The sequence below is a fragment of the Coregonus lavaretus genome (genome assembly GCF_964263955.1).
Source record: "Coregonus lavaretus genome assembly, chromosome: 20".
Lineage (NCBI taxonomy): Eukaryota > Metazoa > Chordata > Actinopteri > Salmoniformes > Salmonidae > Coregonus > Coregonus lavaretus.
The window spans coordinates 20,404,849-20,418,113 of NC_140007.1; the positions used below are offsets into that span (position 1 = coordinate 20,404,849).

At 41.2% G+C, this 13,265-nt stretch overlaps 2 protein-coding genes across 4 annotated transcripts; one reads left to right on the top strand and one right to left on the bottom strand.

Moving 5' to 3' along the window:
* LOC311148082 (solute carrier family 35 member C2-like) lies at window positions 1–10,196 on the bottom strand. 3 transcript variants are annotated; one of them, XM_084184989.1, is made up of 10 exons: window positions 9,786–10,196; window positions 8,810–9,003; window positions 8,318–8,468; window positions 6,977–7,040; window positions 5,313–5,385; window positions 1,869–2,037; window positions 1,577–1,660; window positions 1,274–1,449; window positions 946–1,075; window positions 1–728 (listed from the first exon to the last, which is right to left on the bottom strand). In XM_084184989.1, the coding sequence occupies exons 2-10, from the start codon at window positions 8,918–8,920 to the stop codon at window positions 595–597; spliced, it is 1,092 nt and encodes a 363-aa protein (XP_084041115.1). In that variant the 5' UTR covers window positions 8,921–9,003; window positions 9,786–10,196; the 3' UTR covers window positions 1–594. The 3 variants fall into 3 exon arrangements, with proteins under 3 accessions (XP_084041115.1, XP_084041116.1, XP_084041114.1); XM_084184990.1 differs by having other exon boundaries at window positions 9,690–9,818; XM_084184988.1 differs by having other exon boundaries at window positions 9,497–9,815.
* Window positions 10,189–11,022, top strand: taf13 (TATA-box binding protein associated factor 13). The gene has a single exon (XM_084184991.1). The coding sequence runs from the start codon at window positions 10,203–10,205 to the stop codon at window positions 10,575–10,577; it is 375 nt and encodes a 124-aa protein (XP_084041117.1). The 5' UTR covers window positions 10,189–10,202; the 3' UTR covers window positions 10,578–11,022.
* The last annotated feature ends 2,243 nt before the right edge of the window (window positions 11,023–13,265 follow it).

Sequence of the window (13,265 nt, forward strand, 5' to 3'; positions counted from 1 at the left end):
TATGTGTAAATATCATTTTATTCAACATTTTGGCTTATAGAGAATATAGTTTCTTTTTTAGGGCGACTTCGGTCAGACTGACAATCATGGAGTAACCATGGTAACAGTCTGATGTTTAGGCAAGTGGTCCTCCATTTCTAGTAAATCTTTCTATCATTATAATGGCACGTACGGTTTGGTCATTTCACATATTATAAGGTAAACACTTATCTTTCACATCACTGAAGGCCCTTAAAAGGCAACAGTAAATGCATTTGATAATTGAAGTTCAGGGCGTCTGTCCATTTTACTGACCGTAATGCTCAGCGATTTTGGACAAAGGCTGAAGAGAATGTTGGCTGTAGAGGAGGGTTGGAAGCCTTCCCCTTCTGTTCCTCTGTGGCCTCTCTGAAGAAGGCTAAAACACGTTGGTTATACTTTTTGCAATAAATAAACTTTTTATTTAATTCCATTTGTCCTCCAAGTGTTACCGAATCTCCTCTCTACCTCAGTTTGCTCCTCAACTCGTGCACCTTGGTTGGAAAGCGAGGTAGAGGCAGTGATCCCTTCTCTTTGCCTCTCTGGAACATGAGTCAGTCAACCATCTTGTTAGATTCAGAGTAGAATCTCCTGCTGCTCATCATCGTCATCAGCTGTCTCCTCCCCCTCGTATTCCTTATGACACAATAGTGGTACTCCCAGGTCTTGGCTGTTTTGAATGGGCAGCTGTCTCAACGAGTGAACTTTACCTGGAGTAGATTGAAAAATAATAACCAATTACTGGATATGAAGGACAGCTTGTTGAAATACCTTTCGATTAGCCACAGTACCTTCAGCTGCGCTGGCTTGATTAACAAGCAATTACAACATACCTAATATACCGACTACACCAGGGATTGATTGACAACAATTTGCTTTCATTTTACAGTGTAGGGTACCACATACAGTAATGGTATGAATACTTACTTTTGGAATAGTAGGTCTTCAGCCCCACATGCAGGGAGATGCCAGAAACACAGACAGCGAAACCCATCCAGTTGAGTCCACTCATCCTGTCCCCCATCAGGCCTGTTGCCAGCAGCAGAGTACACACCTCCTAGTTGGGACAGGGAGGGTACGTGAGGGGGAGATGGAAAACACACTTTGAATAAAGGGTGTAGGGGAGGTGAAACGAGGAGTGCTTGAGACAGCGGGAGAGATGGTGCAAAGGAAGCAATTCAAGTGAGGGAGCAGAAGGTGTGAGCAGAGGGATACAGAGAGGGTGACCAGTGATATACAGTGTTATCCTCCTTACCTTAAAGATCCCTGCTATGGAGAAAGTGAGACTGGAGGTTTTTGAGACTAGCAGGAACTCTGAGAAGCCCAGGCCAAAGGCCAGTGATCCGCCTATACTCAGCATGATCAGAGTGTAGAGCAGGGGAGAGAGCTCATTCACACGGAACAGCTTCTCTGAGGTACTTAGGCTCAGCCCTGCAGACAGAATCAGATGGAGAGAAATGGATCAGCACTAACACACAGATAGAGGCACTTATGTCATGCCCAGACTGACAGGCATGGACTATCACAAACAGGTTAGAAAGCATAGTAAAAGTCTTACCTTCATTGAAGAGGAAGAGTGGGAAGAGGCCCATGAACATGAGCGGCTGTAGATGGTACATGGTGTCTATTGGGTTCTGGAGCCCTGTGGGAGTGGAATGTGGAAGAGAGTGGGGGTTACTGGGCTGAATGCCTAATCAGGGAATAAAAGGACAAGTCCAAGACCAAACAACAACACAATGATGCTCAGTAACTAGTCTCCCTAGGCAGAAGGGTTGCCTCCCACATTAACAATGTTCCAACATACACCCTTTCCCTAGGTTTGGGATTTCTGAGACTAGTTGGTAACTGACCAAGCTCTGCTTTCTGCATCAGGACCTGCGTGAGGGTCCACCGGATCCCACCGATGAACGATGCCAGCAGTACCATGATGAAGCCCTCCAGGTTGAACTGGGTCGACTCGAAGGTGAACATGAACAGACCGCTGGCTATCAGAAGGACCACCACGATCAGGTATGGGTTCTGGAAAAATAGAGTAACGTGTGGGTCAGAACAGAAGCCTTTTGTCCACATGCACACATTATGCACTTCCTCATCATACACATCAAGGGTATGGAACCAGAGTACACAACCATAACGTTAACAACCATATACAGTGAGCTCCATAATTTATTGGACAGTGACAATTTTTTTGTTATTTTGGTTCTGTACTCTAGCACTTTGAGTTTGAAAGGATACAATGACAATGAGGGTGAAGTGCAGACTGTCAGCTTTAATTTGAGGGTATTTTCATATATATCGGATGAACTGTTTAGAAATGATAGCACCTTTTATACATGGTCCCCCCATTTTAAGGTACTACAAGTATTTGTTAAATTGGCTTCACAGATGTGTGTCGTTAGGCAGGTGTATTCATTTGTGTCGTTAGTGAATGCAGGAGAGCTGTTGATGAATAGCATTGATTCTAGACTTTGCTATTGCCTTTGGAGGTTGTTGTTGTGGTGTGACAACATGAGGAAGACAGCAGTGTCGATGCAAATGAAGCTGGCCGTCATAAGGCTCAGAAATGAAAATCAATCAATCAGGAACATTGCAAAAACCCTGGCCATGCCCAAGTCAACAGTTTGGTTCATCATTAACAAGAAAAAAACAACCGGTGAACTCAATTATGTCAAAAGACCCGGTAGACCGAGGAAGACCACTGTAGTGGATGACCGGAGAATACTCTCTATGGTGAAGAAAACCCCCCTGACAACAGCCCAACAGATCAAAAACACTCTCCTGGATGCAGGTGTAGATGTGTCAAAGTCTACCATACGTAGAAGACTACACCAGCAGGACTACAGAGGGTACACTACAAGATGCAAACCACTGATAAGCCTGAAGAACAGAAAGGCGAGATTACAGTTTGCTAAAAAGCACCTAAAAGAGCCCCAATAGTTCTGGAAAAAAGTATTGTGGACAGATGAGACAAAGATTAACATGTACCAGAGTGATGGAAAGAGGAAAGTGTGGAGAAAAAAAAGAAATTCCCATGATCCAAAGCATACCACCTCATCCATGAAACATGGTGGAGGGGGTGTTATGGCTTGGGCCTGTATGGCTGCCAGTGGAACAGGCTCACTTGTCTTCATCGATGATGTGACTGCAGACAGAAGTAGAACAATGAATTCTGAAGTCTATAGAAATATTTTATCTGCTCAGATAAAACCAAATGCCTCCAAACTCATTGGACGGCACTTCATCATGCAACAAGACAATGACCCTAAACATACTGCTAGAGCAACAAAGGGGTTTTTGATGGCCAAAAAGTGGAAAATCCTTGACTGGCCGAGTCAATCACCGGATCTGAATCCAATTGAACATGCATTTTACATGCTGAAGAGGAGACTGAAGGCAATAAGTCCCCAAAATAAGCAGGAACTGAAGATGGCTGCAGTACAGGCCTGGCAGAGCATCACCAGGGAAGATACCCAGCGTCTGGTGATGTCAATGCATCGCAGACTTCAAGCAGTCATTGCATGCAAAGGATATGCGACCAAATATTAACAATGATTACTTTATTCTACATTATGTTAAACTGTCCAATGATTTTTGATGCCCGAAAATGGGGGGGACCATGTACAAAAGCTTCTATAATTCGTAAACGGTTCATCCGATATGTATGAAAATACCCTCAAATTAAAGCTGACAGTCTGCACTTCACCCTCATTGTCATTGTATCCTTTCAAACTCAAAGTGCTAGAGTACAGAACCAAAATAACAAAAGAATGGTCACTGTCCAGTGAATTATGGAGCTCACTGTATATGTAATGCACACACATTTCAAAGTGCATAGACACATAGTTAGATACACCTGAAGGGAATGGAACTTCCTCCTATGCATGAAAAGAGAATCCATTCACTGAATCCTATAGCTCGTTAGAACATTAGAAAGTGAGTGCCAAGGTGGCAAGCTTGCAGGGACATCAATTAGACAAGTCTTGTCTAGAACATTGGAAAGCGAGTGTCTTGGTGGGAAGATTGCAACCGCAGATACTTCAATTAGGCAGGTCTTGCCTTTGTAGTAATGAATGATCCAGATATCACACAGAGTATAATGTGTGAGGGGGTGTGGTAAGAAAGCCTTTAAATGAGAATGGCATAACCATGTGAGCGGCTACGGTACACCTAGGTGTAAGGGATGTGCATCTTTCCCTTTCAAGATTCGATACGTATCTAACGTTAGATACATGGGCTCCGATACGATACAGGAACGATAGCCTACGTTTTCATTTGAAACGATTCGGTTGGATTCGAGGAACGAACCGATGTGGTTCGATTTGTGATACGGTGCACAAACATTTGTTGCATAAACACATTCATTTTCCATTCTAAATTAAAATCTGCTGCTGATAGAGCTCATGACCTGGGCCTCTCTGAGCTGGATCTGTCTGAGCTGGATCTGTCTGAGCTGACTTCTGTGTTTGTGTGTGTATATTATGTATATTCCTATGATGCATGTATGCACCTGAGCCATAAGGGAAACTTATGTTGATAATGTCAAAGTGGAATTATGTTCTTCAAAATGTTTACAAATTAAATAACATTGAAAAGCTGAAATGTCTTGAGTCAATAATATTCAACCCCTTTGTTATGGCAGGCCTAAATACGTTCAGGAGTAAAAATGTGCTTAACAACTCACATAATATGTTGCATGGACACACTCTGTGTGCAATACTAGTGTTTAACATGATTTTTGAATGACTACCTCATCTCTGTACCCCACACATACAATTATCTGTAAGGTCCCTCAGTCAAGCAATGAATTTCCAACAGATTTAACCAGGCCAACAGTGACTTTAAAACAGTTACAGAGTTTAATGGCTGTGATAGGAGAAAACTGAGGATGGATCAACAACATTGTAGGTACTCCACAATACTAACCTAATTGACAGAGTGAAAAGAAGGAAGCGTTATTTGCATTTCATACCTGTTCTACTTTTAACATAAATATAGAACATTGTACTTATTTCCATCAAAGTTCAGCAACATTTTATCATAAAGGCTGAGATTCGATCGCGGATTTGGACAATGCACTATTTAAAAGTAATTTCCGATTGAACCGACATATGCAGCGTTTCCTGTGAATGTGGTCTCTGCGAACACGGGAACACTGCCTTTCAAACATGTATTGTGAACAAAGCGTGAATGTTAAATGCAGTTTTCTGTCATGCAACACCCATTAATACTACTGGATAAACAATGACCAAGAAGAAACAACAACAGTTAGCATATCTCAAGTGAAATTGACTTACCGGCTCCTCTAGTTTAAAAACCAATGAGAAGAAGAGGATGAAGAGCACTGCAGAAGACTTGGTCATTGTGTACCTGGAGGAAACATACAAATAAATATTTTAATGCCATTCAGAACAGTGATGGTCAAGCAAACTATAGATCAAAGTTAGGTAGATACATACAGTGCCTTCAGAAAGTATTAATTCCTCTTGACTTATTCCACATTTTGTTGTGTTACCGCCTGAATTCAAAATGGATTTTAAAAAATAATAATCTCACCCATCTACACACAATACCCCATAATGACAAAGTGAAAACATGTTTTAAGACATATTTCAAAATGTATTGAAAATGAGATACAAACATCTCATTTACATAAGTATTCACACCCCTGAGTCAATACACGTTAGAATCACCTTTGGCAGCGATTACAGCTGTGAGTCTTTCTGGGTATGTCTCTACGAGCTCTGCACACCTGGATTGTACATTATTTGCATATTATTCTTTTTAGAATTCTTCAAACTCTGTCAAGTTGGTTGTTGATCATTGCTAGACAGACATTTTCAAGTCTTGCCATTGATTTTCACGCCGATTTAGGTCAAAACTGTAACTAGGCCACTCAGGAACATTCAATGTCATATTAGTAAGCAACTCCAGTGTATATTTGGCCATGTGTTTTAGGTTATTGTCCTGCTGAAAGGTGACTTTTTCTCCAAGTGTCTGTTGGAAAGCAGACTGAACAAGGTTTTCCTCTAGGATTTTGCCTGTGCTTAGCTCTATTCCGTTTATTTTTTATCCTAAACAACTTCATAGTCCTTGCCGATGACAAGCATACCCATAACATGATGTAGCCACCACCATGCTTGAAAATATGAAGAGTGGTACTCAGTGATGTGTTGGATTTGCCCCAAACATAATGCTTTGTACTCAGGACATAAAGTTAATTTCTTTGCCACATTTTTTTGCATTCCTTCTTTTCATGCAGTCAATTAGGTTAGTATTGTGGAGTAACTACAATGTTGTTGATCCATCCTTAGGAGAAAACTATCACAGCCATTTAACTCTGTTTTAAAGTCACTAATAATAATATAATAATAATATGCCATGTAGCAGATATTGGCTTCATGGTGAAATCCCTGAGGGGTTTCCTTCCTCTCCGGCAACTGAGTTAGGAAGGACGTCTGTATAATTTTTTTGTTCTTCCTATCTACCAATAGGTGCCCTTCTTTGCAAGGCATTGGAAAACCTCCCTGGTCTTTGTGGTTGCATCTGCGTTTGAAATTCACTGCTCGACTGGGGGACCTTACAGATAATTGTATGTGTGGGGTACAGAGATGAGGTAGTCATTCAAAAATCATGTTCAACTATTATTGCACAGAGTGATTCCATGCAATTTATTATGTCACTTGTTAAGCACATTTTTACTCCTGAACTTATTTAAACTTGCCGTTACAAAGGGGTTGAATACCTATAGACTCAAGACATTTCAGCTTTTCATTTTTAAATAATTTGTAAACATTTCTAAAAACATAATTCCACTTTGACATTTTGTATTGTGTGTAGGCCAGTGACACGAACATCTCAATTTATTCCATTTTAGATTCAGGCTGTAACACAACAAAATGCAGAAAAAGTCAAGGGGTGTGAATACTTTCAGAAGGCCCTGTAGTAAACACACACTTACAAGCTTATGGTGATGAAGAGGAAGCTCCAATTGGAGAGTCCAATGTCCAGCGCTGTTGCCATGGCTGAAAGAGACAGCTTTTTAGGACTGTTGATCACATCATGGCACACTGTTATTTTCCTAGTAACAAAGGGTTTATTTCTTACTGACAGGAAGGTGAATGCCTCATGAGCTTAGCTCAACTGTTGTACCCCATCAGAGGGGTATACTATACTGAACAAAAATATAAACGCAACATGTAAAGGGTTGGTCGCATGTTTCATGAGCTGAAATGAAAGATCCCAGAATTTTTCCATACTCACAAAAAACTTATTTCTCTCAAATTTTGTGCACAAATTAGTTTACATCCCTGTTAGTGAACATTTCTCCTTTGCCAAGATAATTATTCCACCTGACAGGAGTGGCATATCAAGAAGCTGATTAAACAGCATGATCATTACACAGGTGCATCTTGTGCTGGGGACAATAAAAGGCCACTCTAAAATGTGCAGTTTTGTCACACAATACAATGCCACAGATGTCTCAAGTTTTGAGGGAGTGTGCAATTGGCATGGTGACTGCAGGAATGTCCACCTGAGCTGGTTGCCAGATATTTGAATGTTCATTTCTCTACCATAAGCCGCCTCCAACATCGTTTTAGAGAATTTGGCGGTACGTCCAACCGGCCTCATAACCGCAGACCACGTGTAACCACGCCAGCCCAGGACCTCCACATCTGATGAAACTGAGGAGTATTTATGTCTGTAATAAAGCCCTTTTGTGGGGAAAAACTCATTCTGATTGGCCCTCCAATGCCCACCCATGGATGCGCCCCTGCTCAGTCATGTGAAATCCATAGATTAGGACCTAATGAATTTATTTCAATTGATTGATTTCCTCTAATGAACTGTAACTCAGTAAAATCGTTGAAATTGTTGCGTTTATATTTTTGTTCAGTATACAAAGCAGGATCAACGAGTTAGTCAGCCAACTTTGATTAACAACCAGAAATAACTATTGATTTTCTGGTTCATTATGAAATCTAAACTTAGATATGTGTTTTTGGTTGTTGGGAGGGCAGCTCCCACTCAGCCCAGTCCAAGCTCTTCTCTGTCCTGGCAACCCAATGGTGGAACCAGCTTCCCCCTGAAGCTAGGACAGCAGAGTCCCTGCCCATCTCCCGAAAACATCTGAAATCCTACCTCTTCAAAAGAGTATCTTAAATTATCCTCCTCCTCACCTCGACCCTCGCCTCGACCCCCACCCCACACACACAAAAAATGGTGGTGGCTGCATCATGTTATATATGCATAGACTGCCCACAAACAATCAGCCATTGTATGTAGCGATTCACACACTCACCGACTGGGGCAACCTTTGAGAGGTAGTCTTTCCAGTTCAACATGACCCGAGGCTTCCCTGTCCAGCATTGCATGGCCGAGCGGGTCAGGGTAGAGAGACAGAATATTATGGTGAGGTGGACCAGCGTCATAAACAGTGGGTAGTGGAAGCCCTGAGAGAAAGAGGGAGAGAGATGGGAACAAGACCCGCAAACAGTGATAGTGAGTTAGGCTTCATGGCACTGCATGCAAAGCAAACATACCAAGTCATTGCTTGTCCATATAATTTATGTATATATTCTTAAATTCCATTCCTTACTTAGATTTGTGTGTATATGTTGTGAAATTGTTGGATATTACTTGTTAAATATTACTGCACTGTCGGAGCTAGAAGCACAAGCATTTAGCTACACCCGTAATAACATCTGCTAAACTCGTGTATGTGACAATTTTTTTTTATTTGAAGTACACAATGTTATGTCGCATAAGGAGTGTGAGCCAGCCTCAGACTCACCTTCATCAGCCACTTATTATAAAAGGTGATGCCGATGGAGAAGACATAGTAAACGAGGACCAGGCTCACAGTGCGGACTGCCCGGCATAGGAACTGTACAGGGCAAGCCATGGTGCTGGTTCACCCTTCCCCGCAGGAACTACTGCAGAGGCACCATCTTCAAACAGGAGCAATGCACCTCGCTGTGCTGAAAGCTGGGAAGGGAGAGAGGAGGGAAAAGTGAGAAAGATGGGATCAGTTGACAATATAATCAGACAAAATAACTGATACAATTTGCTGCTAGCTGAGCATGTGACTGAGTTGAGCAATCTGTTTGACCAGTCTTATCAGTGAGCAATGAGCATACTCCCAGCTGTATGATAGCACTGACACAGCCAGTGTGTTGTGGTAATACTGTACATGAACATGCATATATTTTTTTTAAGTGTTCACAACGAATATTGTAGCTATGATCTCAGATAAGCCTATGTGGCCAAGCTAAATAGATACGTGGCTGACGATTATGATGGCACTGGAAAACACAAGCCTGGGCCATATGGCTAACAAAGCACATAAAATATGGACGGGCAAGACATCGGGGAAGACAGTTGATAACTTGTTAACTGGCTAGCTACAATGGTTAGCTAGCTGAACCAGATATCTTATGAAAACATTTTAAAACTGTAGCTACTGTCTGGCTGAACTCACCTGCTGGCGAACGGCGGCGAAAGCTGGTATGCTAGATAGCTAACGTTAGCTAAGCAAAGTGTGAACGGTCCGTCTAAATCAAGTAACGCGTTGGCTAACTAGCTTAACTATCAAGAGACGCATATAAACATATGGCTGTACAGAGTAATTGAATTGAAACATTGTTTTACTTGCCAAATTACAGTAACGTTACTTTGTTATTGCCAGTTAGTCCACTCTACACACCGGCCACGGCATCGTACAAACCGCTCGACTGAGCAGGCCAAGCGGTGCACTTGATTTTGCTTGCCTGTGCTTGGTGGAATGTAGTCCTTGGTCCAATGCAATGGATCACTCTGCCGGTCCGATGGGCGACCTGAATCAAGTGCGTCCGACTCCAGCTAGGTGGCAGTATTTTCGATTTCCCCAGCAAAACAACCTGGCCAGTTGCTGTAGCTACTTCCGGCAACTACAGCGAAGAAGAAATTGTTAATTTGGTTGAGGAATTGTTGTCTTGGCCCTCGATTTTTATCGTTGGTATAAAGTTAAAAACCCGCCACAACAAAACGGTTCAGGACTCCAATTGCATCTAACCTGCAAGGTTTGCGAAATATCATTGGACACTGGGCTTTGTAACTAGCCATCTAGCTACATAATTAATTAGCCAGCTAGTTATCTAACGTTAGCTACAATTGCTAGCTCTAGTACACCGTTTGGATCTGGGAGGATGGCGGAGGAGGAAGACGAAGCTGGTTTTGACGATGATATGGATGACGGGGCGGGTGGAGCCGATGGGAACCACGGCAAAAGGAAAAGGCTGTTTTCCAAAGAACTTCGGTGTATGATGTATGGGTTTGGAGATGACCAGAATCCCTACACTGAGTCAGTGGACATCCTGGAGGACCTTGTGATCGAGTTCGTCACGGAGATGACACACAAAGCCATGTCCATCGGACGCCAGGGCCGTGTCCAGGTGGAGGACATTGTTTTCCTTATCCGGAAAGATCCAAGGAAGTTTGCCAGAGTGAAAGACCTCTTGACGATGAACGAGGAGCTGAAAAGAGCCCGCAAGGCCTTTGATGAAGCGAACTATGGCTCTTAGGTCGTTTGGTAGAGGGATTTGGCCTTCACCACGAATACATGTCGTCTTTCCCTTTTTTAAACTTTTCTTTCACATTGTCGAAGCTGTTTATTCTGCTATGATCTTTTGACATGTTTTTTTGAGGTTTAAGTTGATTTTGTAGCATATGTGGACATAGAGATACTGTTAATTGACCATCCACTTGTGACTTCAGATATGTTTGTGCTCATGTCAAATGCTTATGCCTTCTATATACATATTTCTATTAACATACACATCTAATACTAGAAAGTTGTTTTATTTGTTATGGAATACTGTGCTGTATCCGCAGAAGGATATCACATTCCAGGATCAATCATTAGGTCCTGTGAGGAAATGTCTCTTATGTGAGAATTGTTGTCCTGTTTATCAGTAAGGATAGTGACATAATGGTGGAATGGACATTTATGAATAAAGTAACTCACACCCCTTGACACAATTTCTTCCATCCTTTACTGAGATATTTCAGGACATGGGCCCAGAGGGGAGTTCAAATGTAGACTTTCTATATTAATCCATGGATGGGTTCTCTTTCCTGAACCGTTTCACTTGCTCCTTCTACACCTTGAGACAATGGATATAGCTTCAAACATTGAATTAAAAAATCTGTTTAATTGGTGCAAATGAACGCACAACTTCTGTAGATGGACCTTATTGTGCATGGAATAAAAGCCTCACTGATTGTCATTATAATTATCTCTGCAGGACTAAGGGCTCAGACACACCAATAGTGTTTGCTGGCCGAGAGTACTTAGCGCATCTGAACGTCATTTTACGATTTTACGCGTAAAATGTTGGCAGTCAGACGTCTACAGCGGGTGGTCTTTAAAACACAGCGTGCTGAACGATCGTCAGATGAACGCTATATCCAAATTCGGTGTGATATGTGTGAGCTTTAAAGGTACATTTCCAACGTCATATCTCCAGCACCAACCCAACATCAACATATGTGAAATTGGTGCGTTTCTATGTTTTGTAGTAAAAAGATAGAGGAAGATAGTAAGTATTCTTACCCCTTGACTTATTCCACTTTTTGTTTTGTTACGGCCTGAATGCAAAGTGGATTAGATAAAACTAATTCTCACCCATCTACACACAATACACCATAATGACAAAGTGAAAATATATTTTTAGAAATGTTTGAACATTTATTGAAAATTAAATACATAAATATCTAATTTACATAAATATTTACACCCCTGAGTCAATACATGTTAGAATTACCTTTGGCAGTGATTACAGCTGTGAGTCTTTCTGGGTAAGTCTCTAAGAGCTTTGCACACCTGGATTGTACAATATTTGTCCATTATTCTTTAAAAAATTCTTCAAGCTCTGTTAAATTGGTAGTTGATCATTGCTACACAACCATTTTCAAGTCTTGCCATAGATCTTCAAGCTGATTTAAGTCAAAACTGTAACTTGGACACTCAGGAACATACTCTGTCTTCTTGGTGAGGAACTCTAGTGTAGATTTAGCCTTGTGTCTGGTGGAAAGCAGACGAAACCAGGTTTTCCTCTAGGATTTTTGCCTGTGCCTAGCTCCATTCTGTTTCTTTTTTCCCTGAAAAACTCCCCAGTCCTTAATGATTACAAGCATACCCATAACATGATGCAGCCACCACTATGCTTGAAAATATGGAGAGTGGTACTCAGTGATGTGTTGTATTGGATTTGCCCCTAACATAACACTTTGTATTCAGGACAAATAGTTAATTGCTTAGCCACATTTTTTGCAGTATTACTTTAGTGCCTTATTGCAAACAGGATGCATGTTTAGGAATAGTTTTATTCAGTACAGGCTTCCTTCTTTTCACTCTGTCATTTAGGTTAGTATTGTGGAGTAACTACAATGCTGTTGATCCATCTTTTCTCCTAGCACAGCCATTTAACTCTGTAATTGGTTTAAAATCCCTGAGCGGTTTCCTTCCTCTCCGGCAACTGAGTTAGGAAGTATGCCTGTATCTTTGTAGTGACATAGTGTATCGATACACCATCCAAAGTGTAATTAATAATTTCACCATGCTCAAAGGGATATTCAATATCTGCATTTTTTTATTTTTACCGATCTACAAATAGGTGCCCTTTTTTGCGAGGCCTCACTGGTCTTTGTGGTTGAATCTGTGTTTGAAATGTAGTACTCAACTGAGGGACCTTACATATAATTGTATATGTGGGGTACAGAAATGATGTAGTCATTCAAAAATCATGTTAAACACTATTATTGCAACTTATGTGACTTGTTAAGCACATTTTTACTCCTGATCTTATTTAGGCTTGCCATAACAAAGGGGTTGAATACTTATTGACTCAAGACATTTCAGCTTTTCAATTTTTGTTAATTTGTAAACATGTCTAAAAACATAATTCCACTTTGAGATTATGGGGTATTGTGTGTAGGCAGTGACAAAATAAATCTACATCGAATCAATTTTTAATTCAGGTTGTAACACAACAAAATGTGGAAAAAGTCAAGGGGTGTGAATACTTTCTGAAGGCACTGTAAGTGTTTCCAATGACATTATCGGGGGGCTTTTAACCAATTATGAGTAGGCATTGTCTACTAATTGGCTGATGATGTCATTGGAAACTCTTACTGTATCTTCCTCTATCTTTACATAGAAACGTGCCATTTTCACATGTTGATGTTGGGGTGGTGCTGGAGATGATGAA